Genomic DNA, 16360 nt, shown 5'->3' on the forward strand with positions numbered 1-16360 from the left:
TCTCAACTCATAGTACTTAAACATTGGTAGAAGTGACTGTGTAGTCTTAGGATATGGGATAATCTAGAATGTACCTATTCCCTTTCCCTTCCCTTCGATTTAATCCCATACCAAGAAGTCCGGAACGAAAGCTTTGTGGTATATCTTTGATAGTACGGTGGTAACTAGCCGCGGCCAAAGTCTCTCATCAGACTAGATTTTAAACGAACCCGGGACTTCGCGTATTGACCACCTCGCAAAGGAGGCCATGATACTATATTATTGTATCTGCATCTTCAATTCCTTACTTTAGAAGAAATAAATCACTAGCCGATTAAAAAAAAAAATGACTACCATTAGGCCTTGCACATTATAATAGGAATGCTGAGAAAGATTATAATAATATAGCCCGAAAAACCATGTGAGGGGATGGTTGATAGAAAATACGATGTGACGGACGTATATGAAGGAATTTCTTTTCGTATCCTGAAATATTTAAAACCAAAACAAGGAGTTTTTTAAAAATCTTGAAGACAATGCAGGTCAAGGACTTATAAGCAGGCAATTTAAAGTTAGAAATGTGCCAAAAGTTACTTCGTAATAGTTGAATAGCCTGAAGTTCGTTTTTCTTTTTAATCTATACACTACCGCTTGGCTGTAGATCACATCCGATAATAAGAGATGACGCGTCTTAAGATGGAGCTCGCTTGCCTAGGGGATTCGCTCTGGATTTGAAAGAACCCATATAGGTGTCGGGGAATACTGAAGCCGAAAGGGCATTCCAGATCTTTGCGGTGCGAAATAGGAACGAGGAAGCACGTAACGGCACAGATCCTTACGATGCCTTGTCGATGGTAAGGGGGTGAAGATGGAACCAAAATATATAATAGTTCCTGAACACACTCTCCGAAATATAACTTTGTAGGACTAGCTTTCAATTCTCTGTAGGTATCCTTAGATTATAACAACATTATACTTTCGAAATAATAAACATATACGGAACTTATGAACCTTCTTTTAAAGTCGAACATTTTGTACCAGTGGCACCATTTTTATTAGACATGATAAATAGGAATTTGGACTGAACTAAAGCTATATGAAACAGGATAAATTATACGCACCACATCCACGTTAGCGTAAATATGTCACTTTATATTCAAGAAAATGCCGAAGTTTGACAACTTCTATATAAATTGACAGTTCTACATTACTCCTAAGCTTGTTCAGGTGATAAGTGATACTAGACAGGAGAACTTCCTTACAAAATATTAAGCTTTCAAACATCCCCTCAAAATCGCTAACGCCCTCTTGGAATATCAGGTGTTTTATATACACATAACAATTAGAGGGACGTAAGTGTTATTTTACAGTCTATTTGAAATTCAATCGTATTTTTTACAGATTATTACTTTTTAAATCACCTTTTTTCACTAATATTAACAACCTAAGTTGCAAACTTATAATCTCATACAGAGATCAATTTTTAACTGTTAATATACTTAATATTTTAGGTACAAAACATATTATTGCCTATATATTTTTATAATAAATTATATAGGTAATAATTATGAACAACACAGTGAACAGTGAAAGTTTCTTTTTACAATTCTTATCAAACTACTGGACAATTTAGTTACCTTTCAAAAAAAAAAAAACAAAAAGAATTTTTTTTTTAAATATCTAGGCGATATTTTCTTCATAAATTACATTACAACTGAAGTTTTGTTCATTCATTTGATTTTTCTTCATAAATTACATTTGAAGTTCCAACATTATAGGAGCAGAATACCAAATTTTTAGTTTTTCATTTTTCTAAAACATTTTTGGTGTTGCTTATGTCATATTTCTTAAAGTAATTTCTTGTGACAAAATCATTTGGAATGCAAAAAATATATCTGCATCAATACTATGAGGCACTCTCCGTTCATCGTAACTTGACACGTTAACTGATTGGCGGATTGGGAGAACTGGAGCGTTCAGTGTAGCATGTTTTAATTTGAAAAATTCAAACATTTATTTTAGTTTTGTAACTGCAGTCCCAAAACTGAAATATTTGTTTGAATTTTCTATATTTCTTTATAAGCTAAATAATATTTCTAAAACTTTCCCTAGAAATGATAGTCTTCTTTAGTCTAATCTTTGAACAGGTGAGTGATCCTGTTAAGGGCAAAAATATAATAAACCTTGGCCTTTTCTTCTAAACTTGAAGAATATTTTCTCTCTTATAATTTCTACCACTTTCGGCAATATAACTTGATCATATTAAAAACACACCATAACACAGAATAAGCGACCAAGATCGACATCTTGTTATTGTTCTTGGCTTTTCAGAATACATGACGAAACAATGCTACCCACTAATTACTAATCACTCAGGCGTCAAGTTAAGCTGAACAGGTGTGGTTCAGAAAGAAAAAGTTTGCATTATTTTAGGCTATCTAACATTAATATACTGAGCACCAGTGCAAATTGGAATTAAATTGTTTAATGGTCAACAAAAAACACTTATTGACTGAAATTGGGTACTGCCCGCTTTTTTGAAGTCTTTTGAAATAGTACCTATTTAACAAAGTTTCATATATTATGACAGTGTCACAGACAGATAGACAAGTGATGTTTCTAGGTGTGTTAGATGATGCTCTTCGATGCCAGGCTGGTGATCAGACCTGTAACTAAAACTTGTATTATGTACCTAGCGAGACACGCATAGCATAAGCGACCGGTCATATTCGATCTATCACTTAAGTTAGGCTCGCGGGAATGCGTTTTAAATTCCTTTGATACATCGTTGCCATATAAATTTGCTTAATAGGAATTAATTTAACCTTTATAAATATTCATCGGCATCAACGCATTACCGGCCAACTGTAGTCCACGGGTCTCTTCTCAGATTGGTCCAGTCCTAGCCACTAGGCTATCACCGCTTAGAAACTAGTTTTAAGCCACGATGAGAGTCACCTGTAGAAGGATGAGCTACTTCCTCCTACCGTCGCGTTGGTGCTTCAACACCGTGAGCTGGTCGTGTTGTCGCGCGATGTGCTCATTAAGCGCAGCGACGTGTTCCGTGAGTACACCTAACTGCTGCTCGTAGTTCCGCGACGTCGATTGTAGCTCCTCTTCCTAATCACACGGAAATATCTAAATGATTAACTGTATTTTCATTTTGGATCAGAATCAAAATGAAAATTTTTTTTTTTGGCTTAAACTTAACTTGCATGGCTGAATGCCATGCCCTGATGGCTTCCCAACCTGAGGGCCGCGGCACCGTAAAAAGTACATAGGTGCACCGCGGTTCAAAACAATCAAGAAAAATAATTGGGTTGATAGAACTAGTGCAGTGGTGTAACGGGCCAGTTCCACACTCTGAAAAATAGTGCGGAGATCGCCAAGCTCAGCCATCCCATTGTTCGGGTAGGTTTGTTTTTCTTAATTCTTTGTTTATTATTTTTTATTGTTTTAATAATGTTTTCAACAGTTTTCATAGTTTTTAAGTGATGCAATGATACATTATTTTAATTTTATATGATTTTTTATAAATAGATGTAATGTCCGTAATTAAAGATTATAATTATTATTACTATAATGAGGATGTTTTATTTTAGCTACTCGTAGGTTAGGGCGCGGGCCCGAAACATAGATTGCATAGATTTTATATACTGAATAATTAAAACGTAGGAACAATGTTTCGCAAGGGCATGCAAATATAATAATACATAAAAAAACTAAAATAATCTTATATTAAAAATGAAATGAATAAGTTATACAGTTTACTTATTAGCATACTCTTGAATGCTAATAAGTAAACTGTATAACTTATTACGCTTTATCTATTAGATTGATTCGGTGTGTCTATTATCTATTTGGTATTCGTGAATTTTTTGCTTAGATAGACTGTTATTATGTATTTATAGTTTTTTGATGTCATACAAGTCCGATGTGAAAATTTGAGAAAATTGATAGTTGCTATTGTCACTTTGTGAAATAATGTTGCCACATTTATTGTAATAGTGATGTGGTAACATCACTATTACAATAAACTAGTACATCAAATCACACCTTATACTAATAATAATAATTCTAAACTAAGTCTGGTCTAAATAGGTAATAGTTAAGTGTTTTGAGTCACGAATTAATAAATAAGTGTTTTGAGTTACAATTCATCATTCATATGACTCATTTTGTCAAAACACTATTTTCTTTATATTAAAATCTCATACCACGATTAACGTCAGTTTACTCCAGAAAATTAAAAATCTGACTTAAGGATATTATGTTTTATATTTTATAATTATAATTAAAATGTTTACCAATCTGCTGATGGTGTTGTGTTTGTCCTGTATCGTGTTAGCGTCGGTCTCCTTTTCCAGTTCCATCACTTCGAATCGTTGCCGAAGCATCTCGCACTGTTTAGCAAAATAACAATGTCCTTATATTAAATCTACTCATACACAACGTGGCGAGTTAGATATGGAGCTCGCCACTAGTATTACCTATCGATATATCTATAAAATAATGCTCAGCTCTTTAACATAATTCTAGCCCCTTTAAAATTATTCCCACCACTTGAACATTATTATAACCTCTTTTAACACAACGCTCACCTCTTTGACAAAAAGCTCACCTCTATAATAATTCTCACCTCTTGAACGAATGCTTACCTCTTTATCATAATGCTCACCTCTCTAACATAATGATCACTTCTTTAACTTAATGCTCAGCTCTTTAACTTAATGCTCAGCTCTTTAACATAATTCTAACCCCTTTAAAATTATTCTCACCACTTGAACATTATTATCACCTCTTTTAATACAGTGCTCACCTCTTTGACAAAAAGCTCACCTCTATTATAATTCTCACCTCTTGAACTAATGCTTACCTCTTTATCATAATGCTCACCTCTTTAACATAATGCTCAGTCTTGCTCTCTCGTATGTCTAGCTGCGCGCTCAGCTCACTCAGCTTAGCGCGGTAGTAGGCCTGCACACGTTCCTCACGCTGTAGCAGCTCGTGGCTTATAAGGAACGGTACTTCTAAGCTGCCCAGGAGACCCGTCACTCTGCCCTCCGCGTCTTTTGAAAGATGCAATGAACATAACGCAAAGCTGAGCACAGTACTCTGATTCTCTGTCACTGTTTTACATATTTAACAATTAATCACAATTTGTAATGTAATTTTTTTTTTTTTAGGTTAGTCCTTGTCTGCAAGCTCACCCGGGGGTAAATGATGATGCAGTCACAGAATTAAGCAAATACAGAAACCGTATACACGACTACAATTAAAGCATCAAAACCACTCCGGCTCATTCCATTTAGCAGTTGACAGTAATTATTTTATCTATAATGTTCTAAACGTTTACCATATAATGGAGAAAATAGGAAATTTTGTGAGCTAGCATCATTCCGCGGGAATGAAGTGAGATGTGCACGGGTAGTTGTGTGCTTTAGGTGATTCTTAGAGAAAAAAACGTTCCACGAACTCATATGTGATGTCTAACGACATTAGGCGCCGTCTAAAGTTACGGTGAAAGAAACGGTGGATCGCAAAGCTTAGGGGACTGGATTTTTTTTTAATAACATTAAAATATGATAATACAAACACAAAATACCACACCTTGTTGCAAGAACCATAGACAATTTAGTTGCCTAGGAATCTTTTTTGATAAGGCGTTACTAACATAGGCATTGCATTATTCGTTATTAGTGAAAACTGGCATAAGTCGAATCGATATATACCCTTAGTCGCATCGTACGACACCCATGGGAAGCCGAGGGGTGGTGACAAATATATTCTGATTTGCCGTCAACACATGGCGCAATCATCCCGAGAATATAATAAATCATTATTATATTAGAAGCGGTTGACGTTGCGCTTCCGAAACTTTTATAAAAGCCAATATTTTGCCCGTTTAAATAATATATCAAAGTGGTGTAGAGAGTTTTCCACATCAGAGGTTTTAGTGCAGTTAGTTACACTTACCTACAGAAGTTTCGCTAAAGCAGTTGAAGTCTCCAGAGTCATGCGTCTCTCCTCTCCTCTTTTGCGATGCCGACACATATTTACCTATTTCTAGTTTTAGACTTTCGTTCTCCATTTGTAACAATTCATATTCCATCCGTAATTTTTGATTTTCCTAAAAAAAACCTTACATATATTATTACACAAGTTAAACTTAACAAGTTATGCGAAAAAATACCAATTTTTTACAAAAAGTTTTATAGATGCGACCGGAAATAGAAAAATAAAAACGTTCAAAAACAAAACGGGAAGGTATCGCAAAACCGGGCAGTTCGAATTTTACGTCCGCTAGCGTCTTTGGTTTTTTCGTGTGTATTGTCGTAGTATATTTATTTATTATTTATTGGGACTCGTAGCTGCGGCCAAAGTCGCCCAATTAACATACGCCCAAACTGCACATAAAGATGTCCTTGACTTTAATATACAATACAAGCATAAAAAGATAATTAATAAGTTTTACTTCATGTTATGGAACTAACAACATAGAGATAATATGAATAGACATTTATTTTTTGGCCTAATCAGTCTAGATACGAATATAATTAATTGATTTGAGATTGATTATGCCAGTTACGAAATATTTAAACAGATTAATGTTTTAAATACCTGTTCTAAGTTGTGTGTTTTTGTACTAAGCTGTTCGTTGACATTTAAATCATCTACAGAACTAAGTGCATCTTCACTGCCAACCTAAAACAAGACATAAATATAAAGACTCATAACAAATATACTCAGAATCAACTCAGTAGTTAACAAGTTACTGTAACAATAAACAAAAAACTGCTGAAGCTTGTGATTTAGGCGCTGTTATGATCTGGTAGTCCACCAATCTGCACTGGGCCAGCGTTGTGGACTACGGTTTTAACCACTTCTCATTGTGGGAGCAGACACCTTTTGTGGGTCAGTATTGGTTTGATATGAATGATCCGGTAAATTTACATTATGGACAGGAAAATTCCTGCATTAATTTAATCTCTTTTAAATCATTTTTATACTAGAAATATGTATTTTTGTTTCTTTAAACTATCAGTTAGATTTGAAAAATGTATTTGAATTTGATAGCTTAATTCTTCGGAAAGCACATATATAGGTAACTGTTAAAATATATACCAATGGACGTTTAACCTCCAAATACTAATAGAATATGGAATTAATGTTTGTATAAAAGTGTGCCATTTTCCAGAAAATACCAATTAAAATGGTATTAAATTTATATTTTAGGACTCATTCAAACCCCAGAGGGATTAAAAAGGGGATAAATTTATTTGTTTTTGATAGCCAAATTCTTGACGAACCCCATAATCTATACAAACCTAATGAGTAAGGCAATGCAATGCAGTGGGTCAAAGAAATGTAGTATGGGACAGAAGTAGTATTTTATAAAAAACATTATTACCAAGCTTCCAGCTTCAGACAGAAAGTCGCCATTACAACTGGCAGCTTGACTACTTGTTTGGGCCTTTGGTGTCACTCCTAGTCTTTCCTTTTGTACACCTTCTAATGAAAATTGAAGCTCCTGGTTTTTATTTTTTAATTTTGCAATATCACATTTATATTTACTCTCGCTTTCATTGATATGCCTTTGGTAATCGTCTATTGTGGCTTGAAGCTGAGATACTTCAAATGTCTTATCTGAAAGCTGTAAAAAAATGAAAATAAAGAAGTTATGCTCCTAGAGAGAACCATCTTTGAAAATTTATACCAACTTTACTGATTACAGATTTTACCATCAATCAAAACATATGTTTGTGTTTCATAATTTATATACATCTCAGTTCAGATCTGGATATATGTATAAATAAATAATAATAATAATTATACTACGACAATACACACATTGCCACCTAGCCCCAAAGTAAGCGTAGCTTGTGTTATGGGCACTAAGATGACTGATGAATATTTTTATGAATAAAATACATAAATACTTAGAATATACATATAAACACCCAGACACTGAAAAACATTCATGCTCATCACACAAATATTTTCCAGGTGTGGGAATCGAACCCACGGCCTTGTACTCAGAAAGCAGGGTCGCTGCAAACTGCGCCAATCGGCTATCGGCGTATGAATTTTGTTTACCTGAGACGCATACTGGGCATTTTCAATGATTTTCTTTTGCAACTCTTCCTGTAGAAGACCTGCATCTAATGCTTGTGAATTACTTGTAGTTGCTACCTTGTCATCACCTTTACTTTTTGACTTTTTGCTTAATTTATTCTAGAAAGAAGGATACACTCTAATTTTATTATCAGACAAGAGACTGTACATACCAAAACACATAAGTGAGACGTGAGTCATATAATACAATGGCATAACAAAAGAGAAAGATAACCTCTAAATTGAAGATTAGATATATATATGGCAATAAACACTATCATGATGTCAAATTACCTAAAAGTTATGAAAAAATTATAACTTGTTATATTATAACGTGTTCTTTAGTGGGGGGTTTAACCCAACCAAAGGATTGATTGTTGTAGAATATAGAAAAAAAAAACACAGACAAACTGTGGGCAAAGAAACGCTTTTTTGCTTTTTTGACATGCTGATACTAATCAACAATTGTCTAAAAATGGCGATGTGAGGGAGATATCATTATTAAATGATATCTATATGTAATGTATTAACATTCAGCGAACAACAATTGAACAATAAAGAATGTAGTATTGACAATTTTCGTTTTACCAACAAGGCTGCTTGAAAGCAGACTGCACTGCCTAAATCTCTCACATGATAGAAAAAAATGATTGCTAAAGTGTAAAATTATGTCTGAAAGCAGCAATGCTACATTCTTGCTACTTTGTGGTAGAATTTGTTTTCTGAACCAATTGTGGTCACTAAAAATAGATTGATATGTTGTTTCAAAGTGCTTATAAAAAATGCCTACTTGAAAAAAAAAATTTAGTGATTCGATTTTTAATGTGTCTTTCACCATTAATTTGTTGGTTATCGAGCAACACACTCATTTTACATTTATATGATTTGTTTTAACTTTAGTTAGTTTCAGTCATATCTTGTAGTAATGGAACAAATGGGCATAGTTAAAAGATTAGGACCAACCTGCAATGAGATAGATTTGAAACATTTAGAGTTTAAAAATAATTAATTAACTAAATAATTTGTCCTAACATAGTAATAGGTAAGCAGTATTATGAGACATATTAAATTATTATTGTGAACATAACAATGTTAATTTGTAAGGCCCTTAGATTACTCTCACTTAATATAAGTTTGATGTTTTTTAAACACATCTACATAGTAGGATAATTGATTATTGAATACAAATAAAAAATCATTTTTATTCCTCACAAACTCAAAATAAGCTGATAGTTATTGTTATATATGAAGGTAATAGTATTTTTACCTCCAGCACAAAGGTAAGGGGTACAAACAACTAGTAAAAAATAGTTGGTTAGTAAAGTTTAAGTAAAAATCTACTATTACTAAAAACTGCTAATTAGAAGATCATGAAATGATGTTGCAAGACAGCTTTGCTAACATATGTTGGTTAAAAAAACTCAGACTGTAACAATAGTTAGTAGATGTTTTCAGACATTATCAGTGGGGGCTTTGAAAACATGTAACAAATCGTAACAGAATACAATGTTAGACAGACATTATAAAATGTTCATTAATGTTGTGTTGGTAAATGTTCATTAATGTTTTATAACATTTTGTAACTGCAGTATAACAGCATCAAAAAAATGTATTGCATTGATATGAATGTATGAAATAATGTTGCAGATACATGCCTGCAGAGTATCAAGTTCATCTTGAAGGACGGAGACGCGGCGCGTTAGCTGCTGGTTTCTAAACGTTAGTGAATCAATTTCGAGTTCACCCTTCCGTAACGTTTTTTCCTTCTCCTTCAAAGATTCTCGTAGTTCATTTGATTTAGCCTGTTCATCTAGTACGCCTTTCTTCAATACTTTAACGTGAACCCTCAGCTGTGAACGGAAACAATGAATTTACAACGAATTGCCGACAACACTTATGTTTTAATAACGTAAACAATTTACTTTTGAATACTCTGCCGCTAATTTTTGGTACTTGGCCTGAATGTCTCCAGAAGGCAGTCCCTCCATAGTTAATTTTCATGAGTTCATGTCTCCCATATATCATAAAAATAATTATTAGTTGTATTTAGTGCTGTATCGAACACCCACTTTCGTATGAAGTATGAACGAAATCGACATCTGATTGACATTGACAATTTACATACAATTCTGACGTTTGCAAAAATGGAATTTCAGTTTGGATATTTTGAGGTTCAGGTAACTGTATTTTTTTTGTTGATACAGCTTTTGTCTTTGAATACTAATAAAAGATAAATTGTTAAGTTTAATAATCAAACAACTATCACGAAAATATTTGCAAATATTATAGGTATACGGTATTCAAATGGTCACCCAAGGGCAGGGTGTTTAAGACGCTGGCGGTATTTCCCCTCCAAGAGCCAAAGCACCATTAAAAAATTACAATAGTAAACTGAGTTAAAACTAAATAAGCCCTTGAATTGCAACATGTATTAAATATTTTATCAATACAATAATAATATTATCCTTGGTAAACGGGTGAAATACCTTACCGTTGTGAATATAAAACTTTATATTATTTATTTAGTAAGGATTTGAAACAAGTATGTCATGTTCTAACACTGTAAAAAATTGTATTGATATCTGAGATTTTTGTAGTTATTTACTACATGTAATTAAATAATTTTACACTCATCTATTTAGGATTGTTGTCTGATTTGATTCAACCATAGTGCACAAGCGCATTATGATTTTTAATCTGTTAATTGTTAATTAAATTGAAATTTGTAGTTATATGGCAACATTGTTTCTGTTGATGTGTCGTGATTGTCCGACCTAAAATATCAATATTTTGGAATTTATGAAATAAAAATACTAATTACTGAGATATATTTCGTACTTATTTACTATTTAACTTATTCTACAATTATATGGTACAGAAATGGATGACAGGTAAGGGTCAGTCTTGTAATACAATATCGTATCGCAACAGGTAAAACTTATTCAGAACAAAGTAAATTGTGATGAAACTGTATGAATAATCCACAGGAACATGGAATCAAGCAGCTCAATTTTACCTGACGATTCAAGCGACCATTCTAAAAGCATTATACACATAGACGTCGATTGTTTTTACGCTCAAGTAGAGATGGTGCGGAAACCAGAACTTCAATCCCTTCCACTTGGAATCCAACAGAAAAACATCGTTGTGACCAGTAATTACGAAGCTAGAAAGTACGGTATACGGAAATGTATGCTCGTGACGGATGCGTTGAATGTATGTCCAAATTTAAAATTAGTTAACGGCGAAGATTTACACGACTATAGGGCAGCCTCAAATAAAATATTTACTGTTCTTCAAAGTTGGAAATGCCCAGTCGAAAAGTTAGGTATGGATGAAAACTTCATTGATGTCACAAACTTAGTACAAGAAAAACTAAAAACTGTAAATATAGCCACCATCACACTCTCTGGTAATATGTATAGTGAATCAAGCCTGGAGTGTATCTGTGGCTGCCAAAAAAGGTTAAAGATAGCATCACAAATAGCTAGTGAAATGAGGAACAAAATCTACGATGAATTAGGCTTCACAACTTGTGCTGGTATAGCTCATAATAAGCTGTTGGCTAAACTTATCTGTCCGTTCAATAAACCAAATGACCAAACCACTATTTACCCAGAACACGGGGCCAGTTTTATGTCTACATTGCAGAATGTCCGCTGCATACCTAGTATTGGATCAAAAACTACTGAAACTCTTATCTCTCACAAAATTATATCTGTGAGTGATTTACAAACAGCCCCTTTGGATGTACTCAAAAAGCATTTTAGTGGAGACATGGCTGTTAGACTGAAAAATTTAAGTGTAGGTGAAGATAATACTCCAGTAAAGCAAACAGGAAGGCCGCAGAGCATTGGCTTAGAGGATAGCTTTAAGACTGTTAGTGTGAAAAGTGAGGTTGAAGAGAAATTTGCTGCATTATTGCAAAGATTGCTAATTTTAGTTAGAGAAGATGGACGCATTCCTGTTTCACTCCGAGTAACTTTACGAAAGAAGGATGTGAAACGGTTAAGTAGTCATAGAGAGTCCAGACAGTGTCAAGTGTCTCCTTCAATATTCACTATTAATAATGGAGCACTAACAGTCACAGATGCAGGTCAACAAAAATTGATGAGCATAATAATGAGATTATTTAACAAACTCATAAACTTGTCTAAACCATTCCATTTAACTTTAGTGGGTCTAGCCTTTACAAAGTTTCAGGAGCGAATGACAGGGAGAAGTTCAATTGTAAATTATTTAATGAATGATATATCTGTGCAGTCTGTTCTAAACATTCAAAATGATTGCGACACATCAGCTTCCTCTATGGATTACTCTGCAGCCTCACCCAGCAGTAGTACAACCACTGATCTATCTGATGCTGAAGTGGAACCGTCACCTAAGAAGCCTAAAAAAGTGACATGGATAGCAAAAAGAAGATGTTTGTCTAAGGAAGAAGTTGCATCTCCCAGTAAATTGAAAGTAGGTGAACTGAGATTGAATTCAAGAGAATTGGAAAAGGTTTCAGAACTGAGATTAAGTTCAAGAGATAGATCCCTCACACCTCGAGCAAGTCCAGCAAAAGATAATCTCTCCGATAACTCAGACACTATGAAAGACATTGCAGAGGGAGACAATTGTGATGACTGCCCCAGTTATGTTGATAAAGAAGTTTTTAATGCTCTACCAGATCAGATGCAACAAGAGCTTAAGGCTATGTGGAAAAATCCCTCCAGCTCAGATATGGTAACCAGAAGTAGCCCCAGAACCATGAACAAAGCAAAACCCAACTCAATCATGAAATATTTTGTTCCACACAAATAGTATTTAGTAAGATTTTATCTTGTTAATTATGTTAAGTGAATGGTTTCTATTTTTTCAAATCATACAATTTTTATTCAGCTGATCAAATACATGTTTATGTTATAAAGCTGATTTTTATTATTCTATACCAAAAGGATTATAAGTCAAAAGCCAATATATATAACAGGGCCATATCATTTAATATCTATATGTTTTACAGCATCTGTTACCATTGATGATAACTCTGTTAGTTTGTGCACACTATTTACATTAACAAAAAGGCACTGTGCCAGGCTGGTGTAAGAGGCAACATCCACATTCAGCTGTAATCTAATCTTGTCTCCATCAGTGATGCCGGTGCTATCACTGTTTTGTTGAGTACCCATATCTCGAATTTGCTTCAATCTTCTTAATGACTCTTCAGTTCTATGCACAGAAACCAAAACATCTTCAACATATTTATAATATCTGCAAGAAACCACAAAAGTTAATTTAAGGAATTATTCTTTAGGGTTTATACCATTTAATTTAAACCTATGAAATACTTACAACACAGTCATAACATTAAACAATGAATTATAAAGTTCTCCTAAAAAAGTTTGATCAACTTTCTTTGATGCATCCTCATTGAACTCCTTAATTGTTTTGGCAATCAAATCAATGTAGGTGCAAGGTTTAGTAGGTACACTCCTGTTTGTTTTCCTATACAATCTTGGTATGTCACTAACTTGTTTCAGCTGCACATTAAAATATTCAAAAAGTTCATTTACAATACATTCACAGATTTTAGATTTTGTTCCTTGTAACATTTCTTCTGTAGGTTTTAAACTTTGTCTTAGTATATCTTTACTTTTATTGTTATGAACTTTATCTTCAACTAATTCTAGAAATTTAGGCAATCTCAGCAGCAACGTTCTACTGTCAATATAAAGGTTTATACTATTGTGGACAAGATTCTGATTAATACCAGTAGTTTCTATTTTTGGAGCAGATTTCTGAATACAAAAAAAAAATAATAAAGTTAATAAGTATAACAAAGAAATAAAAGTAAATTATGTTGATCTTTTGACTTACATTTGAACAAATACTTGTGATCCATGAAGCATATCTGGAGATCAATTGTAGTGACAACTTCCAGAACTTGTGAACCAGAGCTTCAATGTAAATACCCTCAGACCAGCAGTCTTGGAGAGCTTTCCAACACTTATAAGTCTCCAGTAAAATGAAACCATCAATATTTTGCAATGTAGAGCTGGACTTTAATGAAGCTTCAAAACCACCTGTAAGATATCATTGACATAAATAAATTACTTGAAATAAACATTCAAAATTATTTGCTGTATGTTATTAAAATTATGTTCAAAAGGTTTTTACTAAATTGATATGATATGATAAGATAACATTTATAAGCAATCCTAATTATTAAGTATCTTATATTGTGTAATTAGAATTGCTTTAAATTTCAATTCACTCTAAAATATATGTTTTATTTATTTTATTTACCTGCAATTTCTTGAAACCTAATTTGAAAATAGACTGGTAAATTCCATCTCCTCAGAAAGCTCTTATATTCTGATGTTTCATGTAATAGTTTCACAGTTTCCTTTGTAGAACAGTATTCCTCTAATTTTCTTATAAAATGCATACTTTCACTGTACCTTCTATAGAACAGCTGTGGGTTACCAGGAGCAAATATTGACGCTAGATTGACCTCTAGGCGGTTCTCAACTTCACACCAGAAACAGTTCACTAAAAACCTATATTTATTTGTAAGAAATGTTAACTTGGAATGTTGTGTTACTGTAAAAAGCAGTTTCAGTTTAGTGTCTAGTAAAGACAGAATATTCTTATAGACTCCCTCAAGACCTTCTTTATTTCTTTGTAGAGCTGGTTCATTTATAATATTCTGAAGCAAAGGAGCTACAGCTTGTTTTCTAATTAGCATCTCTGTTTCAGACACCCTATCCAACGTTGTCAGCGTGATTAATGTTTTAAGCAGATAATCTTCATTATTATCATTCCAGAATGTAAATAGCAGTTCATTCAACATCTGAACTAATTTACCTCCAACTTCATTGTATTGCTTCTTTTGTTCAGGTCTAATAAGGCTGTCACATTTTGAAATAGAAAACTTAAGATGATTATATTGCATTGCAGCTCTATCTGCTATAATTATTTGCTCTAGTTTTCGCTTGTCTGTAATATCACTTAAAATATTTTCCAGTGTATTTAGACAATTTATAGTTTGGCTGTAACATTTGAGTAGATGTTTTTTCTTTATTAATGCATGCCTCTGATTCAACCAGAGCATTAATTCTTTCATAGCATCTTCCAAGCATTGTTTTACATTCTAAAATACAAATAATATTTCGAATTATCAGTCAGTCAGACTGTACATAATTGAAACCAAAAGATTATGTCAAAGTTACACAAGAAACTTACTATAACTTCCTCATTTAATTGGCTTAATGGCACCTGAACTTTCACAATAGCCTTGTCGAAGCCGATTAGAGTAGCACACAGGTTTACAAAATTAGCATAGTCCTTGTTAATAAGCTCTATCATTGCTAATCTTAGAACTTTCAGGTAGACACCCAGGTCATCTCGCATAGTCTCCAAGGATGCGACATTGTGATGATCTGCAAGGAAGTTATCCACCGAAAAACTTGTCTGCAAAACATATTAGAGTTATTTGTGTGGGTTTATTAATAGTAAACAGATTTATTAGCGACAATCGTACAATACATGAGTAATACCTTGACAAAATCATTTCGGTCAAAACATAAGCCCCGCGGCGCCGGTGGCAATGTAAATTCTTTTGTATCGTTATCCATTTTAATAAAATATTTATTTTAAGGCACCATTATTATAAGGAACAGTTTAAAAAATATTTAACTAAAAATTCTTCCCTGTACTCGGAAATCATTTTGACATTTACTGACGTCAGTAGTCAGCTTGACACATTACACGTCAGATATCGTTCGGATAACTACACGAAATACGTTCATCGCAATCTTTTTTTAGCGAAATATAACGATAGCTCTTTAGACTTTAAATAAACTGATATTTTTTTTCAAAAGATGATAATAATAATAATATACTGTGATTGATTTTTTTTTATAAATAAAAATATTGTTACAAAATCTCAGATTCTCAGATCAGATAGGTACTTCAAAATCTTCTGAGAATTCTTTCCTTCTCTAACGTAAAAAAGATAGCACCATATTGTGTGGTTCACAACCAAGATCCAAGTGTACTTAGTATACACTAGATTCATGCTATACAGATTTAATCTTTTGTCTCAAAAATAATTTTGAATAGCGTGAAATAGGTGAAAGTTGTACGAAACGTCCTATGTTTTGAAGGTAGATTCGTGGAAATCGGCATTTAAGTTAGCTAATAAAAAAATCTTTGTACTTTTTTTTTGGAAAATATCTCCTAATGGCTGGTTAAATAGGGGATGAAGTTTTAGCTTACGAAA

The 16360-nt window shown here is 33.3% G+C and overlaps 3 protein-coding genes across 4 annotated transcripts; 1 reads left to right on the plus strand and 2 right to left on the minus strand.

The window, feature by feature from the left end:
- Positions 1 to 2069: 2069 nt before the first annotated feature.
- On the minus strand, positions 2070 to 10176 carry LOC120632039 (protein phosphatase 1 regulatory subunit 21). Of its 2 annotated transcripts, none has more exons than XM_039901798.1 (10): positions 10017 to 10176; positions 9750 to 9944; positions 8077 to 8214; positions 7391 to 7633; positions 6601 to 6684; positions 5956 to 6109; positions 4876 to 5048; positions 4287 to 4382; positions 2938 to 3099; positions 2070 to 2645 (listed from the first exon to the last, which is right to left on the minus strand). In XM_039901798.1, exons 1-9 carry the CDS (start codon positions 10080 to 10082, stop codon positions 2953 to 2955), a joined length of 1296 nt encoding a protein of 431 aa, XP_039757732.1. In that variant the 5' UTR covers positions 10083 to 10176; the 3' UTR covers positions 2070 to 2645; positions 2938 to 2952. The 2 variants fall into 2 exon arrangements, with proteins under 2 accessions (XP_039757732.1, XP_039757733.1); XM_039901799.1 differs by having other exon boundaries at positions 2070 to 2651.
- Positions 10177 to 10846: 670 nt separating this feature from the next.
- On the plus strand, positions 10847 to 13034 carry LOC120631994 (DNA polymerase iota). The gene is made up of 2 exons (XM_039901723.1): positions 10847 to 10985; positions 11082 to 13034. The coding sequence occupies exons 1-2, from the start codon at positions 10975 to 10977 to the stop codon at positions 12898 to 12900; spliced, it is 1830 nt and encodes a 609-aa protein (XP_039757657.1). The 5' UTR covers positions 10847 to 10974; the 3' UTR covers positions 12901 to 13034.
- A 22-nt stretch (positions 13035 to 13056) lies between these two features.
- LOC120631993 (conserved oligomeric Golgi complex subunit 2) lies at positions 13057 to 15798 on the minus strand. The gene is made up of 6 exons (XM_039901721.1): positions 15636 to 15798; positions 15322 to 15549; positions 14383 to 15229; positions 13954 to 14159; positions 13429 to 13874; positions 13057 to 13347 (listed from the first exon to the last, which is right to left on the minus strand). Exons 1-6 carry the CDS (start codon positions 15711 to 15713, stop codon positions 13074 to 13076), a joined length of 2079 nt encoding a protein of 692 aa, XP_039757655.1. The 5' UTR covers positions 15714 to 15798; the 3' UTR covers positions 13057 to 13073.
- Between the last annotated feature and the right edge of the window lie 562 nt (positions 15799 to 16360).

This window comes from Pararge aegeria, chromosome 19 (genome assembly GCF_905163445.1).
Source record: "Pararge aegeria chromosome 19, ilParAegt1.1, whole genome shotgun sequence".
NCBI lineage: Eukaryota > Metazoa > Arthropoda > Insecta > Lepidoptera > Nymphalidae > Pararge > Pararge aegeria.